This window comes from Notolabrus celidotus, chromosome 3 (genome assembly GCF_009762535.1).
Source record: "Notolabrus celidotus isolate fNotCel1 chromosome 3, fNotCel1.pri, whole genome shotgun sequence".
Taxonomy (NCBI): Eukaryota; Metazoa; Chordata; class Actinopteri; order Labriformes; family Labridae; genus Notolabrus; species Notolabrus celidotus.
In genome coordinates this window covers 8,252,267-8,276,775 of record NC_048274.1, presented here as the reverse complement: position 1 = coordinate 8,276,775, position 24,509 = coordinate 8,252,267, and the positions used below count along the sequence as shown (strand labels likewise).

The following is a 24,509-nucleotide window of genomic DNA, read 5'->3' as shown; positions in this document are numbered from 1 at the left end:
TTATTTGGCTCTACAGGGAGGTAGACTGATGCTGAAAGCTTCTGGTGTGTTTCTTTCATTCTATCACATTAAGTGAACTAACATACTTTGAATTTAATATACCAAGCTTTGAAATATGTCACATGCTGTAATCAGAGTGGGGAAATAACCCTCCTTTATAATTTAAATAAAGAAGTCAGAACAGTGAGCATGGTCTTACCTGGTCTGGGACTTAAAGGTAATAACTGACTCGGTCCAATTTGCCGGAGTTGGAAAACTTTTCTCACTTCATCGCATTTGTTTGAGCTTCCAAACCCTAATCCGGACCCACACGCCAGGAGGAAGATGTTTATCCACAGTGCATCCATTTTAATAAAATCCCAGGAGAGTATCCGCACTAAAACCGAAGTAATGGTCTCCTCTGAACCTGCAGTCCCCGCTCAGGTAAGTCCCGTCCACATCTCGAGTTCCAGGATTCAGGATTCAGGTCGTGGTGTCAGTGTTCGTGTCGATGTGACGCTCCGGACAATCCTTTAAATCCAGTCTCAGAGGGAAAGTTCCTGCGGGAAACTCCTCTGTTCAAAGGCATGGGCATGTTGTCCAAGTTGGTTGGACCGAGAGCAGAGGCGGAACCGTAACGTTACCTGCGCTCCCTCCGCCGCGAGATGTGCAGCTGGCGCGCGGCACGACAGCCACACCTAGTGGACGGACTGAGACCTCAACACAAGACCTCAGGACCAGTTACTGATGATTCAATGCGACGTAGGCTCCTGATCTGACGTACAGAGAAAGCACACTTAGCACTCACCCTAATGATGATTATTTTATTTGTTTAATCTTAATTAAAAGTTTTAACTCACTGACTGTTTACATGTCAACAACTTGTTTTACTGCTTATAATCTGCTCTTTTTAAATAATTATATATATATAGAATAACAATAATAATTTTCAGTGATTTTTTAAAAACATTATTCCAAATATTCTGTGCTTCAGCATTATTTGTATTTTATTCAGTATTATCAGGATGTGATTGACTAAAATATATGTAGATGCGGATGCATGTTTATATGTATGCATGAATGTACTTGTGTATGTATGCATGTGTATGTGTACGTATGCATGTACATATCGATCTGTGTGTATGTATGTATACAGTTGTGCTCATAAGTTTACATCCCCTGGCAGAATTTGTGATTTTTCTGGCCATTTTTCAGAGAATATGAACGATAAGAGAAACACTTTTTTTTCACTCATGGTTAGTGGTTGGGTGAAGCAAAATTTTTATCAAACGACTGTTTACTCTTTTTATATCATAAAGACCACCGAAACTACCCAAGAAACCATAAATTCTGCCAGGGGATGTAAACTTATGAATCCCTCAGAGATTGTTTTGTTTTTGCTTTTATTTGTGATTTTTACATGGCTCCTATGTTGTGGAGGGAAGTATTGCTTGTTGGTGTAGACCAAAATAATCCAAATCTAATCTAAAAAATAAATAAAGGTATGTCTTATTTTTTTCGGACTTTCAAACAATACTCTAATATACACCCCAAATTTATATACCATACATTTTTATTCCTATTTATCTATTTTTAATTTTACTTTTTTTTAAACTTATTCTCTATTTGTGCTAATGTCTATTTTGCTCCCACAACCATTTTCCCCCTGGGATCAAGAAAGTATTATCTTATCTTATCTTAATATTCTTTGTGTATAAGAACAAATATAATCTTTAAATCTCCCCCAGGATAAATGAAGTATTTCTGATTCTGATTAATAATTTATAAAGACAAGAGTAATTTCCTTTCATTGTATCCTAGAGGCTCTACTCAAACTAGAAATGAAGGGTGGTAAACCATAATTGTGAGTTTCAAATATAATCTTAAGGGCTGTTTTCACGTAGCCATGTGGTCGAATAAAGTTATGTAATAAGAAGAAATCTAGCACTCATGAGTTAATGGACTTTTTTCATAATAAATAGTTAAATTAATAATATGACAGAATATTTAAATTTAACATGAATAAAAGTGCATTAACCCCAGATGTAGCACTACCCTAGACAACCAAGTCTTACTGCTGTGACAAATATGGTTGTTTCAGTCATTGGTGATCCCTTTCAGCAGAGAAAAAGGCAGATAATATCCATTTTTCTTCATGATTCTGATGTTTAATAACCAGAAATAATAACCATCAATCTCACTTGTGGTATGTTTGTCTTTCTGGCATGGCAGTTTCAACACTGCTGCATATAGATTTTCCAGGGTTTAACATGAGCTGCTGTAACTCTTTTTTACCATTGCTTTTAGTACTAATCCTTCTTATTTACCCATTTGTATCTAGATTTTCTGTTCTACATATATGCTTTGTCTTAGAGTTGAATGTTTTATTAGCAGGGCCACTTGACAAGCCTGTTTTGTGTGCCCCCCCGGCACATTACATGTCTTTGAAGTTAGTTTCTTTTATTATTGAATTTCCTGGTTATATCTTGGCTCTTTTTATTGAGCAGTAACATTTTGTTTTGTTCTTTTATACATCACCTAATCACCTAATGTTTGCACACTTATTTCTTTGTGCATGCATGTTTTGCAAAGGGAACTTCTATACTTAAAATCCAGGTCAACGTCAGTGCCTACAATTTACAAAAAGACCACCTCCCTTTCAACTTCAATGCTTTATAAATTTTCTTACAAATGCAACTAACTCATTATAAAACTAACAAAACTTAAAGAAAAGGTTTCAAATGTTTAATTTATTTCAAATATTTCAATTCAACCGTCTTTAAGTCAAATACATCAATACAAAGAACCAATAGGGTTAAAACATTTAAGGATTCAGTCCTACTCCAGGTCAGTGCCATCTCCTTGTTCCCACACAGGCCGGGACAAGTGCAATACCTCCAGGTACACAGCATTGCTACCAATCCCCACCTGTGCAGGAAGGGACATCTGCACATGTCTAGCATTTGCACTTTACAAGTATGAGGAGAAAAAACAGAATCTTGGTCCACTTGGTGAAACATAGTTCATCAACCTAGTCAGTTTTGCATGGATTTGCACAGCAACCATGAGTTAAAGCGGAATGCAAACCAGCAAAACTGACCAAGTGACGATTAAACTCGGATGAGCCTTTGAGAATCTCCAACATGTGAACTTCAGCAAGATGCACGTAGTCAGAAATACTTCAAGTGCTTACATTGCAGTAGATAGAAAACACTACCTGCACTATAAGCACTTTAGTACTGCTGAAACTGTGTTGCTTTGTGTGACAAGACAGAATGCTCCCGTTGTTAAACAGCATTACATGTAAACAGTTCATGCAGATTGAGTTTGATGTGTCACCCCCATAACCAAAAATCTGAACAAACACAGGTGGAGAGCAAGCAGGCCACCATCAGTTTTGCATAGATTTGCACAACTCATCTATTCTTGTAGTGCAACTATGCAAAACTAGCAGAGAACTGCGAGATAATTGAGCCCAATTAGTGATTAAAAATGGTCTGGTGGCGCATATCACAGCCCCTTATGCCAGAAGGAGCACTTAGGGCAGTAGGTGCTAGTCTATTTCACTATCTGCACTAGATGCACCTTAGCACAAAGACAGTACTTCAACATGACATGTAACAGCACAGAACATGCACAACAGTGTCTGGGTATTGCTGTAAGTGCCTCCACTGCAGTAGGTATTGCATAGTACTACCTGCACTGTAAGCACTTTGACAATACACAGACTGTTTACAGCATCACTTCAGCATCATGGGAGAGATGGTCTGCAAGGTGTAATGTGAGAAGTCCTCAACTTCTGCATGGATCTGGAAACAGAAAAATACAGGAGAGCTTAGAAAGGTCGTGAATATTAAAAAGTACAGCACGTGTGACTCGTTCCTTTCAGAAATCCTTCCTAAAAAAGGTGAATCCGTAATTCCTTTAACGTGGATGTGTTTTATTCTCTCTGATGCGCCGATAATTACACTAAGTTGTTGTGACACACGATGTTGTGATTTATTACAGCAACACGAGGTCACTGAAAACATGAATGAGCAGCAGCCTGCGGCCCGCGTTCCCTGCGCCACTGGAGCGCATGCGCAGTGCACGCTGTTGATCACCCCTCCCCCACCGTCTTTAACATGGCGCCTCGAAGTGCGCCAACCTTAGCTTAAATGGCTTTCAAACCACGCAAACTTCAGTGTTGCACAGTGTAAATTTGTAGCTGTGTGCTGTTTAGTTGCAGTAAATGCTGGACTTCTTAGAGAACGAGACTATTAGTCGTGTTGGAAGAGCAAACAGCCAGCCGTGCGCTGCTTGGTGCTTAAACTAGCTTAATGTTAGCTTAAAGAAAACAGGACAAAACGTGTTAATTAAATATACAGGAGTGGCTTTACAACCACTACAGCTCGCACAGGTGGATGCAGATTATTTAATGTAAAGCAGCTGCCTCAACCTCACATGTTGCTTGTTAATAAAATTGCATACGAGTTGAGGATGAGTTGACGACACTGTAGCTTGTTAGCAAACAACAAACTGAGCACACGCTGGAAATTACAGCTTCTGCGTGTTATTACTGTGTGTTAGTTGAGCTTAATGAGTGTCAAAACGTGTCTATGTATATTCTAAGCATAGTGGGGAAATAGATATGTTGAGTTTATCATCTAACACAGCTTTAAAGTTTATGTAGCTAAGCTAAGCTAGCTGAGGCCTAAATCTGCCCCATGTGCTGCTGCTTTGTTCTGGGGGGCACTTTAACTCACACACCACCGCACTCAACACTGAGAAACACATCTATCAGATTCAAAAACAAACTTTTCAGTTATATAGCCTGCATGTTTATTAACACACAGGGGTAAACGGGAGGCTGTATTTTCCCAAACTAGTTGAGAAAGCTCCGGACAGCTTTTCAAATCTCCCTCATTCCCTCAATGGTGGAGCAGAGGGGGCTGCCATGCGCCTCACGTTACACTGTTTTCATCTCCAGTATGGCATTTATGTCTTAATGTTGGAATACCCCTCACTGCGTTTAAGCAACACATGTAAAACGAGCACAAAAAATATTTAATTTGACTGAATAGAGATTAAAAAATAACCCAAAACCTGACTTCCTTGCGGATAAACATGCGCTCAGTAGACACTCACCAGCCGAAATCCTCCATCTTCGCTCACTTGCTTGGGCTGCCACCGACAAAAGAGAGAAATAAATACCTAACTAATCCGAAAACTTTTCTACCAGCGGACAAAAACACACCGCGGAGAGAAATCCCGACTGATCGTGAGTCAATTTACAGCCCAGATATGTCGATTTAAGATGATTGCGGGGTTAGGAAAGTGGCGCGAAGGCGACCAGTTGGTAACCATGTGGGTGAATGAAGGGCGGCTCCCACTGAACGTAAATATCTAGCTACAACCCCCAACTCTCCTATTAGCATACATAAACTACGGTACTTCCGACCCACATCTCCAACCAAACAGCCTCCACCTCTCCCAGGGAATGAGAGGGAAACACAGAGATCACTGCGGCTTTCAACAACCAAACACATATGAAGAGTATGCATGCAGAGCAGGAAACAGCATGCTTACTCATGCAGCTTTATGCACAATTAAGTTCAAGTGAAATAAAATATAAAAAAATAATCCAGATTTATTTTAAATTTAAAATCAAAATAAACTATTCTACATATTAAACATATTAATTCCTTTTGAGGCATGTTAGTTTAAAAAAAAAAAAAGCTGACTAATTAACCTGTTGCTGCTCCTCGAAATATTAAATGAGCTTTAGTGTCATAATGATATTTTGCTAATTTTTATTAATCTGTAAAATGTATACTAAACGGAAAAGACCGACATAAAGGGGAAAATAAAGTGTGCAGGCATGATTTCATGACGGTTAATTTTTTGTTATTCACATTAAAAATGCATTTCAAGACATTTAGTTAACTTGGACATTTTATGTTTTTTATGTTTTTGTTTGTTGCAGAAAGTTTGTGCAATAAACTTTGTTTACAGCTTAACTTCTTAATAACTATTATGAAGTCTGCTGTTAAAAACTAGAACATTTAAATGTCTTAAAACAGTTGTTTTTACACCCTACAGTCACAAACATATGAAGAGTTTTTATGCATGCATAGCATGAAACAGCATGCTTACTCGTGCAGGTTTATGCACATTTAAGATCTGCGTTGAATTATTACAATTTAAATCAAAATAATTGCACTGATGAGATAAACTATTGTACATATTAATCACATTAATTCTTTCTGAGGCGTGTAAGTTAAAAAAAGATGACTAATTAACCTGTTGCTGCTCCTCAACACATTAAATGAGCTTTAGTTCAATGCTCTTATATACAGTATATTAATATTTTGCAAATTTGTATTAACATGTTGAATTTATATTAAACGGAAAAGACATATAAAAGAGGAACAATAGATTATACAGGCATGATTTCATGCTGGTTATTTATTTTAATTCACCTAAAAAAATGCATTTTAAACAAAGTTAACTTGGACATTTTATGTTGGCAGTTTTCTGCAGAAAGTGATTGCAATACACTTTAAGTACTTGAATGTATGAGTTTACTTCTTAATAAGTATTGTGAAGTCTGCTGTTAAAAACTAGCAAATGTAAAAGTAAAAAAATTGTTGGTTTTGCACCCTACAGTCATAAACATATGAAGAGTATGCATGCATTGCAGGAAACCTCATGTAGCTTTAAGCACATTTAAGTTCAAGTGAAATGAAAATATATAAATAAATAACTTCATAATAATCATAATAATTGTGCTGATGAGATAAACTGTTCTACATATTGAAGACATGAACTCCTTTTGAGGCATGTTAGTTTAAAAAAAGATGACTAATTGACCTGTTGCTGCCCCTCGACACAATAAAACAAGCTTTAGTTTAATGCTCTTATATGTATTACTCTTTTGCTCTTTTATATTAATATATTAAATTTATATTGAACGGAGAAGACAGAGAAAAGAGGAAAATAAAGTATACAGGCATGATTTCATGCAGATTTATTTTTGTAATGCACCTTAAAATTGGATTTAAAAACATTAAGTTAACTTGGCTTTTTATGTTTTGAATTTGTTTGCAGAAAGCATGTGCAATTGGCTTTTATAAGTATATTGAACTTCCTAAAAACATTGTTAAGTGTGCTGTTAAAAACTAGAAAATGTAACAATCTAAAAATAGTCATAATAAACTATTTATCTTCTGAAGTAAGAATTTAGGTGTAACTCTTTAAACAAAGTTTATTCATTAACAGGCTAACAGAAATGCAGGATCGTAGCTTCTCCAGCTTACAAAAGTAATTTAGTTTTTGCTAAAGTGATTCAGAGTAAGAAGATTCAGTTTTTTTCAAATCATTGTATTGTATTAGGATTATTTAGGATTGTATTTCAAATTATGTTTATTTCTCTTGTCAGAGTTATTTGGTGAAATTAATTCGTTTCGTGTACCAGTTTGACAGAAGACAAAACACAATTGTTTGTACTGTGACTAAATAAAAGCACCAAAATCTAATTCAAAACAACATTTTAAGCTCCTTTTTTGATGATGATCTAATAACAGGAAGCCTGAAATATCAAAACGAATTAGGCAAGTATTCAAACTAATTAAAATTGTTAAAACGTTTAGTTTGTAAGACTATTTTAACACAATTATGTTGATTAGAAAAAGCAGTGTTATAAGCAGAACACACCTGTACTCTTCATAAAACATTTAAAGAATGTAAAATAGGCTGTAAATGTTTGATTCATGTTGTGAAAATCAAGATCAATTAAGATCAAATTCTGATTTTGTAAATCAGATAATCAAAACATTTCTAACGTTTCAGCAGAGTCCATTAAGTGCTCATACTAAGCTGTATCTTTGTTCTTAGATGTGAAATGAAACGGCTGCATTTCAACCAAAAACGTTTTCCATTAAACTACAACAGAAAAGCATTTTAGTGTTGAAACATAACTCAGGGGCCCTGAACAGTAAAGGGCCACACTCAGCACTCCCTTAAAGGGTTTTAATGTTGAGACAAATAATATCTAAGAATTAAAATAGCTTTAATCAACACATCCCTCCCGCTCTGACATCTGACTTTAAATAACCCAAACCTCTGTGTTTTCATTCTTCGATGTTTATGAAGTTAATAACCAAGACTTAGGATTCCCAGCTCCTTAGAATAAAAGTCTATAGGTTTGTAAACTAGTTCACATAATGTAGATTTATTTATTTTAACTGAGGATGAAAGAAATGCTCACTTTCAAAAAAGGATTGCTAAAAAGCTACCTCTATTTTCTAATTAATGTTACATTAAACTTTGATTTAACTTTATTTCAGAGGAAAGCAATTCACATTATTTTGTAACCCTGGCTGCTTTCTAAAAACGTACAACCTTTCATCCATATAATTGTTTTAACTCTCCAAAGTCTGCATGTTTTAGAAAGTTTAATCAGCACTTTAACTTCAGGTAAAGTGTAAATATTACCTCCACACTGAAAGTTATAGCTGTAAAAGCTTCTTCTGTGACTTTAAAACCGTCTTAAAATACATCTAATGATTGTTCTCGATGCAAAGATTTAGAAATTGTCGAAGAAAGAATGAAGAATAAAGAAAGAGATTTTAAAAAAGGATGATGTGTTTCTTCAGTTATTTCCACCCTAACATTTTGGAAGTTCTGAGAATTAGGGAAGAAATTCAACACAGCTCTAGAATAGAAAATAATATGTGCATCAATATTTTTACATTGACCAGTCATCGCATCTAAAACGGCTCCAGAAGAGCTGAAAATGAATACAACATTTATTCAATCTGCTGCTGAGCGTCCGTCTTCTAAATGCAATGTCACAGATGTAATACTTGTACAGTATGGTTGCTGGCCAGCAGAGGGAACTAGCTAACTGTATACTGTACATCCATAATTTTAAGACTGCAGTTCAACTGTAAGAGGAAGCACTGACCACAACTTCCCCATCACTGGAGCGTCTGTTGTTTTTAATGTCAGCTTTATGGAACACAGAGTTTCAGAAAAGCGGCGAGGGGAAGGAGGAGAAAGTTCTCACTGATCGAAAGTTTTTTAAAACTGTGAAGTAATTCTTTCTTTTCTGCACACTGATGTTTCAAAAAGGTTAAAAATCCACAGAAAAGAGTGATGATGACGAAAAGGTATTTGATTTGATCTCTTAAATCCTCCACCAGATGGAGGGATAGAAAAAGTTTCACCTTAAAACCATTCTATCTTTTTCAGCTCCACTTCTCCTAAGCACACGGTGGGAGAGGGAGCGCTCAGTCATGACCCCCAACCCCCCACACAAAGCCAGCGGTGGGGCTAGTTCCTCTGCATATGGAAGTGAGGTGGGGGGTGGGTGGATGCAGGGAGGTTGTAGACTTCACATCGTCCCATGGGGTCAGATAAAAGCTCTCCTTATTGGACCCTGCCCCACCCCCCTCTGTCCTCCTCGAGCTTTGTTCTCTCTGCACAAATGATAGTTAAAGATGCAATATGGGTGCCGGGCACAGCTGCAAAATGCAGACTTTCTGCATCCTGTTCATGAGATTATTTATATTTCTGTGAGTGAAAATGAAGGATGTTGTGTTTTTGGAAAAAGCTGAAACACATGCAGGTATGACACCACAAAGTAAGGTGAGCAGAACATGCACTTATCAGGGTGAATGTGCAACGTTTAACACCCTCCATGTTTACTATTTAACCTGGTTTAAACCTGTTGAGATTCAGAACATCCTCTCAGATGCAGCACCCCTTCTGCCCGTTTCTTTCTAAAATGGCCTACCATATCTAAGCCCCTCCCACCACAGAGGCCATGAGCCTGGGGGTCCCTGTTTTGTTCTTCCTATAAAAGCCCGGCCACCATTGTCTCAGCGTGACCCCGGGGTCAACTGAACTCACCTCGCCTGACCACGGCCCATTCAGCTGTGAAGCCTCACACAGGACAAAAACATCTCACAGGAGCAGGGATCACTTCAGGCGAGGGGGTGGGAGCACACACGCACACACACACACACACAGAAACACACAGAAACACACAGATAGTGAACACGCTTTGCTGTGTCTCAGAGTCATACGCTCATTTGTGTTATATTGTTTTTTTTCACATTGTTGAAAGAAACAAGAGTCCCGTTCAAAGTGATCTAAAGTGAAGCAAATGCACCAAGGTTCTTCAGACTGTAGCTCTATGCATTGAGAAATATATGAGCACTAAAAAAGTCCTTTGTGCTCAACAGTTTTGATGTAGTTTTACTTCAAACGTTTCCTGATTTGGACCTCAGTTATTTACAAGACTAAAACAAGAAAACAGATCACACCACTCCATTTCTTAAAACTCTGCACTGGCTCCATCTTTCTTTTTGATTTTACAGTTCTTTTTCCTGTTTTTAAAGCTCTTTACAGCCTCCATACATCACAGATCTCCTGTTATCTTATTTTCCAACTCGATCACTGAGGTCCTCAAATGCTTCCTTTTTAAATGTTCCTCATGTGTCCCTCACAAAAAGAGAGAGAGCTTTCTGTTTTTATGCCCCTAAACTCTGAACTCTGCCTCTGGACATCAAAACGGCTTTTAATTTGGAGACATTTATTTTTAGCCCCAGACAACATTATTACTTTTATTACTGTTACTAGCATTATTTTAATTTAATTTAATTTAATTTAATTTAATTTATCCGCTATTAATCTGATTTGATTTGATTTATTTATATATTTATTTTTAAGTATTACATATCACTTTACTCTATCTTGTTTTAGCCTTGTATCATTTTAACCCATTCCTTTTTGTTTTCTGTCTCTCTGCTCTTTTGTGAAGCTCTTTAGGCTTCATGCTTGAATGTATGAAAGGTGCATTATAAAAAAGATGAGTTGGGTTATTTAACTATATTTTGCTGGATGCAAAATTGCGTTTTTTTTTAGCTGGAAGAAGAATAAAAACATCCACACTCTACATCTGAGGCTATTCATTTCAGCCAGGCTACATGCAATTGTTGAAACATTTAACTGCATTTCAAGGGAACGCTCTCCAAAGCTAGCTTACTTTGGTTTTAGGTGAGTAGTTTCTTTGTTTGATGCAGAGACAGAGCACATGTCCTGAAGATCCTCCAGTCTGGCTCCACGCTCTCTGACGCAGCAGTGTCCCTGGTGGAGAGGAAGCTCATGGAGGCTGACAGGTTGAAAATGTGCAGCATGATGTGGCTGAAGGAGCATGAAACATGTTCACCCATGGATGCCATGCACAGCACCCACAGGAGAGATTGTAAGACAGTTAAATGTTGAGTGTTTTCATTATCATCTCCACATACATCAAATGTGTTTTCTTGTGATTTGATAGGGGATAGTTTGATAACATAAATGCATGTTATAGTTACAGGAACAATATTAAGACAACTGAAACTCTTATTTTGACATGTTACCAAATAACATCCAGATAATTCCACTAAATAAAACTCTATTTAAACTTTCTGTCAGGGGTTTTCGTGCTTCTGACCTAGTAAGACACGGTGAAGACTCATCATGGAGCTGTTCACAGCAGACTGACAGCCACTCTCCAGTGAGCATCATTAAGTAATGAAGAGACATGCTTCTCTGAGCAGCACCTAATTCAAGCATCTACCATCTAAAATCAATCAGAGGACTGCTTCTTATTTCTGGAGCTAGCTTCAAATCTACCAGAGCTAAATTACAGAGCAACAAAATGTGTTAAAGTCCTTAAAATACAACGCAGAGGGACATGTTATGAATTTATTTTTAAATCTGGGCCCTCATTTTTATACATCAAAAGTTGACTTGACATTTTCGGAACTCATCGTCAGCTGAGTAACAGACTGATATTGATCAGAGGTTCAACTTAATCCAGTTTAAGTAATACAGATTGTAGTTTTAGACAAAAAGAAACGATTAAAATGAGCTACGTGTCAGAATTTAACCGTTTTAATTTTCTCTAATTATTTAGTTATTCGTTTTTCATTATACAGAATTCAACCTGAAGTATCAAACCCTGATGATACACGATCCGCTACAGTAGGTGGCGGTATGCATCGGTTTGCGATCCGCCATTAAAATGAGAGAAGAAGAAGTACGTAATTGTTTTAATATGGGTGCAGTACCAGACAGCGCCACAGGGTGGTGCCACCTTTCTGTGTTGGTTTCGACACTACAGACAAGTTTCTATTCTCTGAGACTGCAGCAAGTGGCAACCTTCGGTCTCAAACTATGAAGCCAATGCGGAAGTGCTAAAAACTGCAGTTCATCGAGGATCCACTTGTGGCTGGCTCCGGAAGTACAGGAAACCACATACACACCAATTCAAAAAAGACGATCTTAACAGCAGAAATAAACATGTTTAGAGCCTGGTACAAAAGATGGGTGTAGTCTGGATTGCTTATTTCTCGATCGGCACATACTGTACAGGGGATGAATTTTTTCGTAATGCAGTAATTTCAAAGATATTGAGATTATGAGTCTTCCAATGAGAGACACAGCTGACTTGATTGACAGGCGGAAACACTGTAGCTGTTGGCTAGCAGGCTCAAAGCACGCCTCTTTACGTCACAATCGCTTGACAGCAGCAATATGGCTCCCACCGACGATTGACCTCAAAACAGCGCTTCAGAAACAGATGGGTGACATCACGGATCCTACGTCCATTATTTATAGTCTATGACTCCAAAACAACTAACATCTCCTCAATTCTAGCCACCCACAAAAACCCTCCTTTTCTTCAACTCACTGAAAGAAGTGTATTCTTATCATCAAAAGAAGAGTTTAATTTTGTGTCTTATTGATTTAACTTTTGATTCTGTATATCATCCTTTTAATTTGCTGTGAACTGTTACTCCAGTGAGTTTCAGAAAGCAAAGAAAAGAGGACACCGTCGACTACCTTTGATAAAGACGCTTTTTAAGCACTAACAATGTCCTCATGTTGAGTAGTTATGTTTCTTGAAGCTTTGCCTCCTGGCTGTGAACTCAAGAATATTTAGAAATCATCCTTAAAGAGAAGGTAAAGCCATAAAAACATCTTCTGGTCAGAGAAGAAGAGTGTTGAATTTCTGGAAATAGTTTAATAAAATCAACAAAATCATGTTGGGGTTTTTTTTTACTGAACATTTCAAAGTTTACACAGCTGTTGAAAATTCATGTCAAAGTGCTTACAAATGAATCCAAATATTAAATACACATTTATTGTACAAATGAAGCAGTGCGGTTAGATTTATTTTTCTTCATAAATAAAAACAAACAAAAAGGTTTTTGATTTTTTTTACTGCAGTAATCGTACTAATACAACATTTTAAAATACTCTATGAGTAAAAGTCTCGCATTCAAAAATATTTTCAGTTAATTCGATGTTTTTTTTATCATGATTAAATCTGCTTTTTGTACTTTAAACAAACATTAAAGGTACAGTGTGTAGAAATGTGATTATTCAGCGATATCAAGCGCTCAGATTCTAGATTGAAACACTCCCCTGCTCACTCCTTTGATGCATGATAAGTATGATCCTACATTTGTCAAGTTTTTACCATCAGTAACGTCTGTAAACACAAATTATAAAGTGCACGTATGTTACTAGTTGGTCCGTCCTGTGCTGCTGTAGAAACATGGTGGCCTCTGTCCTTATGTTGACATAAAATGCTCATTATTAGTTAACAAAAACAAACTATTTATATATTCAGGTGAGTAAACACTAATTTAATCATACTTTTGAATATTATATCCCATTTCCACCAAGTCTGTTCTGCTAAATGCTGCTAAATGCTGCACACTGTACCTTTAACTGACCGGTTGTAAGATAAATGAATGAGTTTATTTAAAATAACCCAGAGCTGAGCTTGATAGCTCTCATGTCTTTTTCCATTCATGAATGATAGCACAATTTTTGGGGGATTTAATCAGTTTTTCTAAGACTGATTGACTGATCAACCAAACTTATAAACCGACTAATCAGCATTTTGTTTAAAGTTGTATTTTATAAACTACTAGGTGTTCAGAAATCTTACAAAACGTTTCTTTTCTGTTAATATAAATCAATTAAATGACTTTTTATAAAAGGTGCTGTTTGTCTGGGAGCTGATTATCATGACTGAAAGGTTTGACGTGGGCCAAGAAAGAATCCACTGAATGTCGTCCTGCAGGATTTTTGTTTCTTTCATGAATAACAAGCGTCCATGTTTCTCAATCAAAGCAGGTAACATTGGTAGTCGTCTGGTTTTCAGAGTTAACAACATTTCCTGTTAAGAAGTATGCATAGAAAGATAAACAGCTGACATATTAATGCATACGTGTACTGGTTTGGGAATGTATCCAGCTTGCAGATTTGCATAGAGGACTAGCGCTCTAAAAGTGCCCTTTGACTTTGTTGAGTCCCAAGTAACATTGATCATCAGCTTCATGTAGCAAAGTAAAAAGCATCATCATGAGAAATGAGAAAAGTAACGTACAGGTGTCTCAAAATTCAACATAAGTGCAGTTCTGGAGTAAAAGTGAACATCAGTTTCCTCTCTGACTAAAACCAAATGTGTAAACAGCATTTCGTCCTCATGCTGCAGCGTGACTCACAGATCAGACTTATTTTTGTCTTCTCTTAAAACCCACCTAAAAGACAAACAGTGTCATTAACTGACGCCTGAGTGTGTTCCTCAGCATCCTCAGCACGAGTCTGTCATCAGAGCAGCACACATCAGACTTTGTAGTAGATGTTGGTGGGACTCTGGGGCGTTATCTCCTGGACTATGTACACAGGAGGCCCATAGTCGCTGCTCACGCGCTCATAATGACGACAGATCATACTGTCAGAAGCCCTCATAGGAAAGACCACGTCGCTGCGGTCTGAGCCGTTGTTGTCGCTGCTGATGCTGTCCCGCTTTGGCACGGCCAGAGTGTTGAGAGAAACCGCGGCCGACTGTTGAGAGACGGGGACATTCTGGCGGCGGCGGTACCTCCACACAACCACCACCACAACTATGATGACCAGGAACAGGATCAGACCGCCGCAGACAACCCACATGAGAAGTCCTGGCTCAGGGATACCACCACCACCACCACCACGTGGGTTTGTTTGTCCTTTTTCTAAATCTGTCATTAGAATCAGCAGAAAGATGAAAGAGTAAATCAGGACACAGAGATTTAAAAGGTTGCAGACTTTATGCTCTGGTTCAGTTTGTGTTAACATGAACAGCTGGACGTAAGAGAATCAATCTAATCTTTAGTTTACGAGTAAAAAGTCTGGAGTTGATTTTGGCGCTGAATGAATCGCAGAGTCATTATCAAGGTTTCTGTTTCTGTACAACTCAATTTCAATTCATCTGTTGTAAGTTATAGGTTGTTGTTGTTTTTGTTTCTTCACAGTTTGTATATATGATTTAATCAAGCTGTCTCAACAATACTGATATTCTATCTGGGATTTTTCAGATGCTCCTCTTTATCCATGAGAACTGCATGATGGGAAATGAATGTCTAATTTTTTGGTCTCTTCCAATATGAAAGCACATTGAAAATAAGTCAATTAAAAGCATTAAATAGGAATTAAAAGTGCTGGTTTTTCAGAGACAGCAGTCTTTTAACCTTTGCATATCCATCTAATTTAAATTTTATGATATAAATTATAATAGACTAAATTAGAAACAAAACAACAATGCAGCAAATAAACTCAGAGGCAGATCTCATGCACAAATTAGAAATTAAATTAGAAATTAAATTAGAAATTAAATTAGAAATTAAATTAGAAATTAAATTAGAAAAATAAAATAAATAAGTCCATAGTATGATGAAGAAAAGTAGGGATGCAATTAAAAATGAATAAATAAATACATACAAATAAATAAATAATAAATATAGCTAAATTAATTAAAAATACTAAGAATTAAAGATAATAAGAATTAGAATAATAGAAAGGTAATACAAAGAGAAACGACACACTTTAAAGAATATACAAAACATTTTAAAAAGTTAACTAATGAATAAAAATAATTTAAAATAATAAATTAGATTGATGGAAAACTAATAGAAACAGATACAAATAACTATAAAGGCAAATAAAACAAATAAAGATAAAATAAAGATAAAACAGTGAAATTAATAAAAAATAATTTCAAATAATAATTAGATTGATTTAAAACTAATAGAAATAGATACATAAATAATGAATAAATTAAATAATAATAAAGTATATCACAAGCATACCTGATTAGACACCATTTATCTTAATTTTTTATCATTTTATAACTTTTTCCCACATCCAGATTTATAGGGTGCAAGCATGTGATTCTAGTCCACTCCCTACATTTGAAAAACCCTTACAGCTCAACATACACTCGTCTCTGTTCATACCAGTTTTGCTTTCTGTATCCTCTTCTTTCCCTGACGGGTCTTTGGCCTTGGCCTTGGTCTTTGTGGGTGGGAACCTGGTGGGGGACTCCTGGAGGGTCGTAGGTGGATCTGAAGAGCCTGGAATATAACGAAGGAGAAATGTCACAACATATGGCTCGACACTGTCCCTCAAGTCTCCTCATTTTACCTGCCTGGAGGCGGGTTTTGTCATTTCTGTGTAGGTGAGGTTTTGCCATGTGTTCCTATCAGAGCTGTAAGGTTTGTTGAATCATTAGCGGTTGTGTCAGTGTCTCTTTTTTCTTTCAGTCATCAAGGTTAAAAAAACATCTCTAAAAAAGAAGCAAAGAAACTTAATTAAACCACAAAGGTCATGTTCGTGTCATGACTGGATCTCTCTTTCTCTCTTTACAGGAAAAAAAACAATCACTAATATTTTCACTTTCTCATCCTACACGTTCATGACTCAGTAACGCCAGATTAACTTCTCCTCTGGGCCTTAGAAAACATAATTAGTCCTAACTTGTGCTGAATTTATAGACCGGTCATGATGCTGTTTAAGATGCTGAAGCTAGCACACACACGATGACCTGAAGTCAGGATTTCTCAACCTCTTCCTTTTGGGGACATGGCTCTCTAACAGTGGTGGAGAGTGACTTGGATAGATATAAATGTCAATTTTTCACATTAAGAGTTTACGAAAAGAAGAAAAGGACAGATCAATAAAGTGAAACACAATGTTCAAAATTAAAGGAGCAGTTTCAGGCTTTCATGGTTTCGGTGTCCGTCAAATTTCATTAAGATGGCGGCGCGCAGTGGTGCAGCGGCTTCTCGAGCTCCCATGGCTAAGCCTACTTTTAGTGTTTTTAATGTTGATTTCCCCTTAATTGTATGTTCTTTTTTTTGGCTTAATACGGGACCTGAGAAACGAAATTTCGTTCCATGTCATGCGACAGCTTGTATTGGTATGACAATAAAAAACCTTGAATCCATGAAATTTCAGACGTCTAACCTGTTTCTACTTCGATTAAAGAAACATTTCACCACTAAACTTTGTGTTTAAAGAGTTACAATTATTTAATACCACAAAAAAGTCAACTGCAAAAAATAAAATAAAATAAAATAAACACATTTGTTAGGGAAGCATATTGCATATTTATAAATAATAATAAAGTACATTCTATTCTATTCTATTTTCTGAATCAACAAGATACCCCTACCATAAAATCCCATCAGCACCTGAAGGCCACACAAGGAAGTTAGCAAGCCCTGTGGGCTCAGTTAAATCCAGTTTCATTTACTTTGGGTTTAAAACATTGGGGGATACTTGTGACTAACATAGATGGTGTAGTTACTACTTTGTCAACAGGACTTTGCACTTGTTTAGAAGTAAGGCTTGTTCTGATCTGCTGCATGTTGCAGCATTTCTCCAGGATCAGCTGATCAGATACAGCTTCATGGATATGAAGCGATGCATCTGAAATGCATTCAAGCTGGCTACGTCATAACTCAAGAGACAATTAGACCATAATAATACGAATAATGATAATCAGTAATAATAAACAGTAAATACTGGATCCTCACGCAGTGCAACTGAGGCGCTCTCAGTCTCATTAATTCAGAAAAACAGAGCAGATTTTTCTTTCTCATGTGAATACAACACGCTTCAGTGCATTTGTGGCAGGAGTTATTATCATTTATTTTTCTTTAAAATAAATAATTACCTTTATCTCTTCAGACTCATCACCCCTCTAATGGGTCTTGACCCTTAATATGGAAACCACTGACGTAACTCTATATATAAAAGTTAAAGCATCACCTCAACCAACTACAATAACATACTGATGATAAAAACACCTCTTCTACAACAAACATGACATACTGCTCTTAAACTTGTAACAGAGTACTTAAAATAGTTTTATTGCTACTTTTAGTTGAAGCTGCTCTGAGGAACTTTCAGCTTGTGTTGATTTTGGCGCCCCCTGCTGGCAGAGATGCACCTCTTCTCATTTAGCTGATTTTGTCCTGCACATACAGTACAGAGGTTGTATTTATCTATTTATTTTAAGTTATATATTTTGGGCTTTTACACCTTTATTAGAGAGGAGATAACAGTAGATAGAGCTGGAACCAGGAGAGAGAGGCTGCAGGCTGGGATTGAACCCAGGCCGCTCACTATATGGGCGCATAATTTACCCACTAGACCAAATCTGAGCACAGAGGTTGTATATTTTGACAAAAAATCTCCTTCTGCTTCCTTTAACAATCAAAGATGTCACTCAATGTGAATATTTGTTCATGAAAATGTAAATAAAGGTTGTTTCTTCAGCGAGCTGTCAATCGTCTGGTCTGTCACTGACCACCTTGCAGCAGTTTCAGGCATTAGAAAAATGATCATTCAGAAATTAAAAATCTTATAGCTGATAGTCTTGATTGCTTTTGTAGGACTTAAAAAAGGAATCTGTATAAACTCAAGTCGTTTCACATCCGGTTAAAACGTCTCACAGAGATCTGAGGAAAGGATCTAACTCTTTCAAAGAGGACGCTGCTTTTTCTTTTGTAAAGTTATTCTCAGCTTTGTGGAAGTTAAACACGTTAAGGCACAATTTAAAGAATTAATGCAAGAACTCATTTCACACCACATTTTATCACCAGCTGTGGGAGCAGTTTTTGAACCATCTATCATGCAGCCAGGCTCTGATTTGATTCACACAGACGTCCCTGAGTGATCCTGGGTGAAAAATAAAGATTTTTTATGTGGTACTTTTATTTATTGATTTGTGAGGATAACACACGTCACTCCTGTATGTTACACTAGTGTGTCATATTTTAGTTTTGAGTCAGTGCATCACTCACCACATTAACCCTGAATGTCGAAATAACTGTGATAAGATTTTCAGCTTTAAAGGCACAATCCGTAAATCCAAAGCCAAACAGGGAAGCAGGGAGGGCTGTGGTAAAACCAAAAATCTGAACTCACGACTGTAAACTGCAACTAAATGTAAAATATGTGGAGATTAATGAGAGATTACAACTAAATCTAAATTATTAATGTTTTCTGTTGCTGTTAAAAGGTTTGTTTACATCAGCAGTGTTTGTAAACACCGCGGGAAAAACAGCTCCATATTTTCAGTTATGATCAGATGAGAAACACACAGCATGCAGATTTATTTTTCATCTCTAACTCAAACTGTTGAATAATTCAGATACTTCAGATTTCTGTGGTCAATAGATCGCATTTTGGGATGGTTTAAAAGTTAAAAATAAACACAACGTCTGTTTAACGTATACGATTCTCTGCAGCTCAACAGCTATAATGTAATGTCTATAATGTTAATGATAGCTTGAGATAATAAATGTTTAAGTGTTTAAGTGTCAATGTGATTGCTGCACAATACAGCAATCAATCCTCAGGATATGTGAAGTGTTGATGTTGAATCTGCTGCATTGAGTTGTAATGTACACCACAGGTGCACAAAACGATGAAGTAAGGAACCATCGTCTATTATGATGATGATACAGTGAAAGATTATCGACCGCCGCCGCTGCCAGTCCGAATGATCGCATGCAGGATAATACAGAAGGCCTTAAGCTGCCAGCGGTTCGAATTCGGGATTTGAGATAATTCATGAGGCAATCTCTCTTCAAGAGAAAGAACAGATGATCAGGATTATCTGACCACTTAGTCGTTCCAGTCGGGAGGCGATATCGTACCGTGCGTTACAACAACCAGCATGACAATCTTTGTAGCTGTGTCATTCTTTCAGTCACACACAAAGTACTCACTCTGGCCCACTCTCAGAACCAGCTTCATGGATTTGGTTTTGCACATCCCTCCGTTGGTGTTGTCCAGACCTTGCTGAGTACCTGTAGATGTGGCTGATGTGCAGAGAGAGGAGACTGGTCAACTTTTTTAAAAGGTTATGTTTTTTTTTTTGCAATCATTGTAATACAAGGTGATCATGCAATGCATGTTTTGCAGGCCAGTTGCTGAAAGTTGCATCACACAGTCAAGAAAATGCAGAGAAGTAAAAACTTGAACTGTAATGAATCATATAGTTTCTGTAAAATCACACACGCTTGTTTTTAAATTATCTGTGATCTGAACTTGCACTTTATTTTGCGAACTAGTTTTTTTAACTTGTTGTCTGTAACATGTAATATTTATTATGATGTGTGCTGCTGACTTCTAGGCCAGATCACCCTTGTGAAAGAGGTCTTGATCACAGTGGGTATTATCTGGTTCAATAAAAGTTAAATAAAATAAAAGTCCTGTTTGAAAATACATAAAAAGACATAAAGATATAAAATAAGGCAGCTCATGCACTCGAAATAAATCATTTTGTCAATAAAATGTTAGAAGCTGAAAAAAATATCCATCAAAAGTTTCCAGAACTTGCTTTTTTTATCTTACAAAATCGCTCTACATCACCTCTACATCAAGTTGCCCTCGTGTATGAAATGCGCTATACAAATAACGCTGCCTTGCCTTGCCTAAATGCTCAAAATCCTCCTCATGAAGAAGCTCTAACCACATTTTTTCTAGTATTTTTATGAAAACAACCTTAATATTAATAAACGTGTCATTTCAGCTCATTAAAAATAAGAAGTCAAGAAATATTTTGAATAAGTTTATATTTGGAGTATCACATCAATTACGAAAGCACACCCTTATATATCTACAAAAACAGCAAGAACTCTGGTTCACCCCTGCTCCTCCCACACACATAGACACACACACATAAACACACAGGCACACACTCCCACACACACACGCGCAGACTTGTTAGCAGCATTTAGGTCAGATAACAACATCTCACAGGCCACAAGCCACGTTGCCATGAAAGCTCCCTTCAAATCTGCCTGATGCTGTAAAAGCCTTGTGTGATTTGGGGCATGTAAGCCCTTGGAATCACAGTGGCCTGCCAGAGCGAAGTGTGCTGTCAGAGCGCGGCGAGGTGGATGAGGCTACATGGTCAGACTTGCTCTCCATCTCATGCCTCACTTGCCATTAAGATGCCGGTTCAACCGACAGCGGCCCAATAACGAGGCCACATTTTTGTGATTCTCACGCAAACTGACACGCAAATTGAGAGGGCGGCGAGGATGACGAAGGCCACAGAGGAGGAAGAGACAAAGAATTGATTTAAACGCTGCTCCACCTGTAGGAACCAGCAGCTTTTGTGTCTGCCTTTACACCACCAACACACACACACACACACACACACACACACACACACACACACACACACACACACACACACACACACACACACACACACGCAGGTGACTCAGGTATCATTCTGACTTTACACACAGTGACTCACAGGTGATGTAATAGTCCCTCCCCTTGAGGAACTCCAGACCCCACAGGTTGGGGCTGAACTCCTGGAACTTGAAGGTGAACTTGACATCGCGGTGAGGTTTGTCACAGTTGAGCAGAGGCGTGTCAGTCTTGAGGATGGTGCAGGTCTCCATCTGACTTTTAGAGACCAGGTACACTCGATGGAACTCCTCCTTTGCCCCAGAGGTAGCATCTGCGCGGGGACACACAATGTCCATCTTGTCCCCAATCTGAGGATACAGGACCAGACCCTGACCTGGACTAAACCTGTAAGAGAAGACAATATATCAAGAGCTCATGAAGTTAACTAAAAGGTGTTTAAAGAGCGACCAGAAATGAATCCCTGAGAGAAACACAAACACACTGAATGCAGTTTGAAGACAAAAGACACAACAATCAGACAAATTGTGGAAAGTGCCCGTCACAAGTCTCAAACAAATTCACTGTGATGTTTTTGAATTGCTGGTTGCAGACTAAAACTAGAAAATATTCAGATTTGACTGAAACGATAAACTGTTCTGCAGCTATCCTCAATAAAATGAGTCCCTAATTTATGCCTCTAATTTACAGTTTGTACTGTTTCACGAAATACTCTCTAGATTTTGATGCTTTTGTAACACAAATAAATGTTTATTAGATTATTTGTATATGACATTAAAAAGACTAAAATATAATAGAACAATGGTGAAAAGTCAGTAGATAAACTAAAAAATTAAAATATCTGACATGAAAATTTGATATGAAATATAAAAGTGGATTAAACAGTTTGATTAGCATTGTTGCCGATAAACCGACTGTAATCGATTAATCGACAGCTAAGAGTTTTTGTAGCACGCTCGTGTAAAGTCTGGAACTTTCCACTGTTAAATCTATCATGAACTGAATAACTGAGTAAGAGGAAAGAGCAGCAGCAGCAGCAGCAGAAAGTTGCATCCATCGTCTCATATCATGAAAAGTGGTCCATGCACTCACTTTGTGTTGGAGCTGCTCCAGTGGATGGACTCCAGAGTGACGGCACGACATGAGCTAATGATGGCCAGAAGGATCAGGGCACCGCAGCTCCATGTGGTTCTCCCCATCACAGGAATAAAAGTCCGGTTTCACGGCGGCTCGGTATCATAAACCAGAGTGAGAACAGGCAGAAATGTGTCGCCTCTGCTGCATGTCTCCTGCGGCTCCAGGTGTGCGCACAGGACGCATCCCTCCTGAGCGTAATCCCAACAAGTTCCGAGTCTTCCCCCTGCAGAAGTATGAAATTTTCCACATTGTGCGTAATTGGCTAGAAAATCATCCTTGTGACGAAATCCGTGTATTGAGGACAGAGCTTGTGTGGAGTATTTGAGTGATCAGCTGACTGACCGGTCCGCCCATACACTGCTGGCTCGTGCGCAGGGGAGGACGGGGCTGGTTGGCACAATTTTCATCCCTCCCTCATGACAGTTTCTTCACATTCAAGAGAGAAATACCGAGATCGATTTAAAAAAAAAAGGAATAGCTTTGCAAGGAAATGTCATACACTGTTTTTTCTTTCACTAAACACATTTTAAAAACTCCAATGTACATCTGTAAGCTAATTATTATTTGATATTCTTTATTAGGAATAACCCTTTGAGATGTGTCATCTCGTTTTCAAGGGGGTCCCAACAACACACAAAGCAAATGAATACACACAAAACAGTAAATCACAACAAACACAAATACAAAAACACAAGTAACCAATACATTAAAAAATAATAATAATAAGGACAAGACAATATATAACAAATAATAATAGGGCAAGTAAAAAATAAGAAATATCTCTCTCTCTCTCTCTCTCTCTCTCTCTCTCTCTCTCTCTCTCTCTCTATATATATATATATATATATATATATAGTAAGGGAAGTCATAGGGGAAATAATATACATATATGCCCACACATACGCATATATACACGTACACATACACATACACATACACATACATACATTTGGTAATCAGGAGATCTTGTTCAAAACAAAGCATAATATAGAGAGGATCAACCACTCCTAATGTATAAACAGTGATTATGCTACATTCTAACATTTTTATTAGCATGCAAATAGTATTTTCTTGCTTAAAGCATTGTTTTGGGGAGTGTTTGGGTTCAATACAGCCCAGAGAAGCACATTCATTGTTTTAATTTGTATAAATAAAAATTATTTTGCTTTGCTCACAACTTTTAAGTGATTTATTTTATAGTGGAAATGGTTGTTTGAGATTTTTTAAAATATTTTTTAGAACAAATGTGTTTTCAGGTGAAGAGTTTCAAGTATCTCATAGCTATAAATGACATAATGTGCTATTTATATCAACAACAAAAAAATTAAGCTAACATATTAAGCTAACCAAGTCTAGCCAAATTTAAAACAAGCTAAAATCCTCACCAGTGATTATATTAAAATATATTTCAGGTAATTAAACTATTAATTGATTTTATTTAGAAGAAAACGTCAATAAGATGTATTAAAACGATTTCTACACGAATGCTAATTTCCGGCTGTTTCTTGACGGACGTTTATTTTTAGAACAGTTTAAAGTGGTGACGTCATTCAGTCTGTTACCGAAACAAGGAAAGCTAACGAGTCAGCATCGAAAAATAAGTTAGTTTTGAAGCATTGATGCTAATAACAAAATAAATACTCAATACAGTGTCTAGTTGTTGTTTTTTAAATCATAAATAATTTGTCACAACTGTCAAAAACTGCCCCTAACCTGAGTAACATGGCCTCTATTTATATCTTGAATGTGGATAAAGCTCCCATCTACACAAGATACTTTGACATCAGTTTCACCCCCTTCACTGGTATTTTTTGAACTGATTTCACTTATTTGTTTTTAATTTAAAAGGA

At 37.2% G+C, this 24,509-nt stretch overlaps 2 protein-coding genes and 1 long non-coding RNA gene across 8 annotated transcripts in view; all 3 read right to left on the bottom strand.

Annotated features, from left to right (window-relative positions):
• Positions 1-702, bottom strand: part of gpc5a (glypican 5a) — a 175,906-nt gene extending 175,204 nt beyond the window's left edge. For 4 of the 5 annotated variants that reach the window (XM_034680642.1, XM_034680643.1, XM_034680645.1 and 1 more), the window contains exon 1: positions 200-700. In XM_034680642.1, coding sequence (XP_034536533.1) covers positions 200-347 — 148 coding nt within the window. In that variant the 5' untranslated portion in view covers positions 348-700. Of the gene's footprint in view, positions 1-199 lie in introns of all 5 variants that reach the window. The other variant, XM_034680647.1, reaches the window with a different exon arrangement.
• A 2,007-nt stretch (positions 703-2,709) lies between these two features.
• Positions 2,710-5,461, bottom strand: LOC117810621. Its single transcript, XR_004630813.1, has 2 exons — positions 5,107-5,461; positions 2,710-3,788 (listed from the first exon to the last, which is right to left on the bottom strand). It is a non-coding gene; the product is annotated as an uncharacterized LOC117810621 (long non-coding RNA).
• A 7,834-nt stretch (positions 5,462-13,295) lies between these two features.
• LOC117810606 (ephrin-B2a-like) lies at positions 13,296-23,046 on the bottom strand. 2 transcript variants are annotated; one of them, XM_034680518.1, is made up of 6 exons: positions 23,002-23,046; positions 22,615-22,882; positions 21,626-21,909; positions 20,085-20,177; positions 16,302-16,418; positions 13,296-15,047 (listed from the first exon to the last, which is right to left on the bottom strand). In XM_034680518.1, exons 2-6 carry the CDS (start codon positions 22,719-22,721, stop codon positions 14,653-14,655), a joined length of 996 nt encoding a protein of 331 aa, XP_034536409.1. In that variant the 5' UTR covers positions 22,722-22,882; positions 23,002-23,046; the 3' UTR covers positions 13,296-14,652. The 2 variants fall into 2 exon arrangements, with proteins under 2 accessions (XP_034536409.1, XP_034536410.1); XM_034680519.1 differs by lacking the exon at positions 23,002-23,046 and having other exon boundaries at positions 22,615-22,964.
• Positions 23,047-24,509: the final 1,463 nt, after the last annotated feature.

Coding starts and splice junctions, on each gene's coding strand:
- LOC117810606 (XM_034680518.1), bottom strand. CDS start 22,721: ATGGGGAGAACCACATGGAGCTGCGGTGCCCTGATCCTTCTGGCCATC. Junction 20,178..21,625: donor GAGGGACTATTACATCACCT/GTGAGTCACTGT, acceptor TCTGCACATCAG/CCACATCTACAGGTACTCAG. Junction 16,419..20,084: donor GGTTCTGAGAGTGGGCCAGA/GTGAGTACTTTG, acceptor GTTATATTCCAG/GCTCTTCAGATCCACCTACG.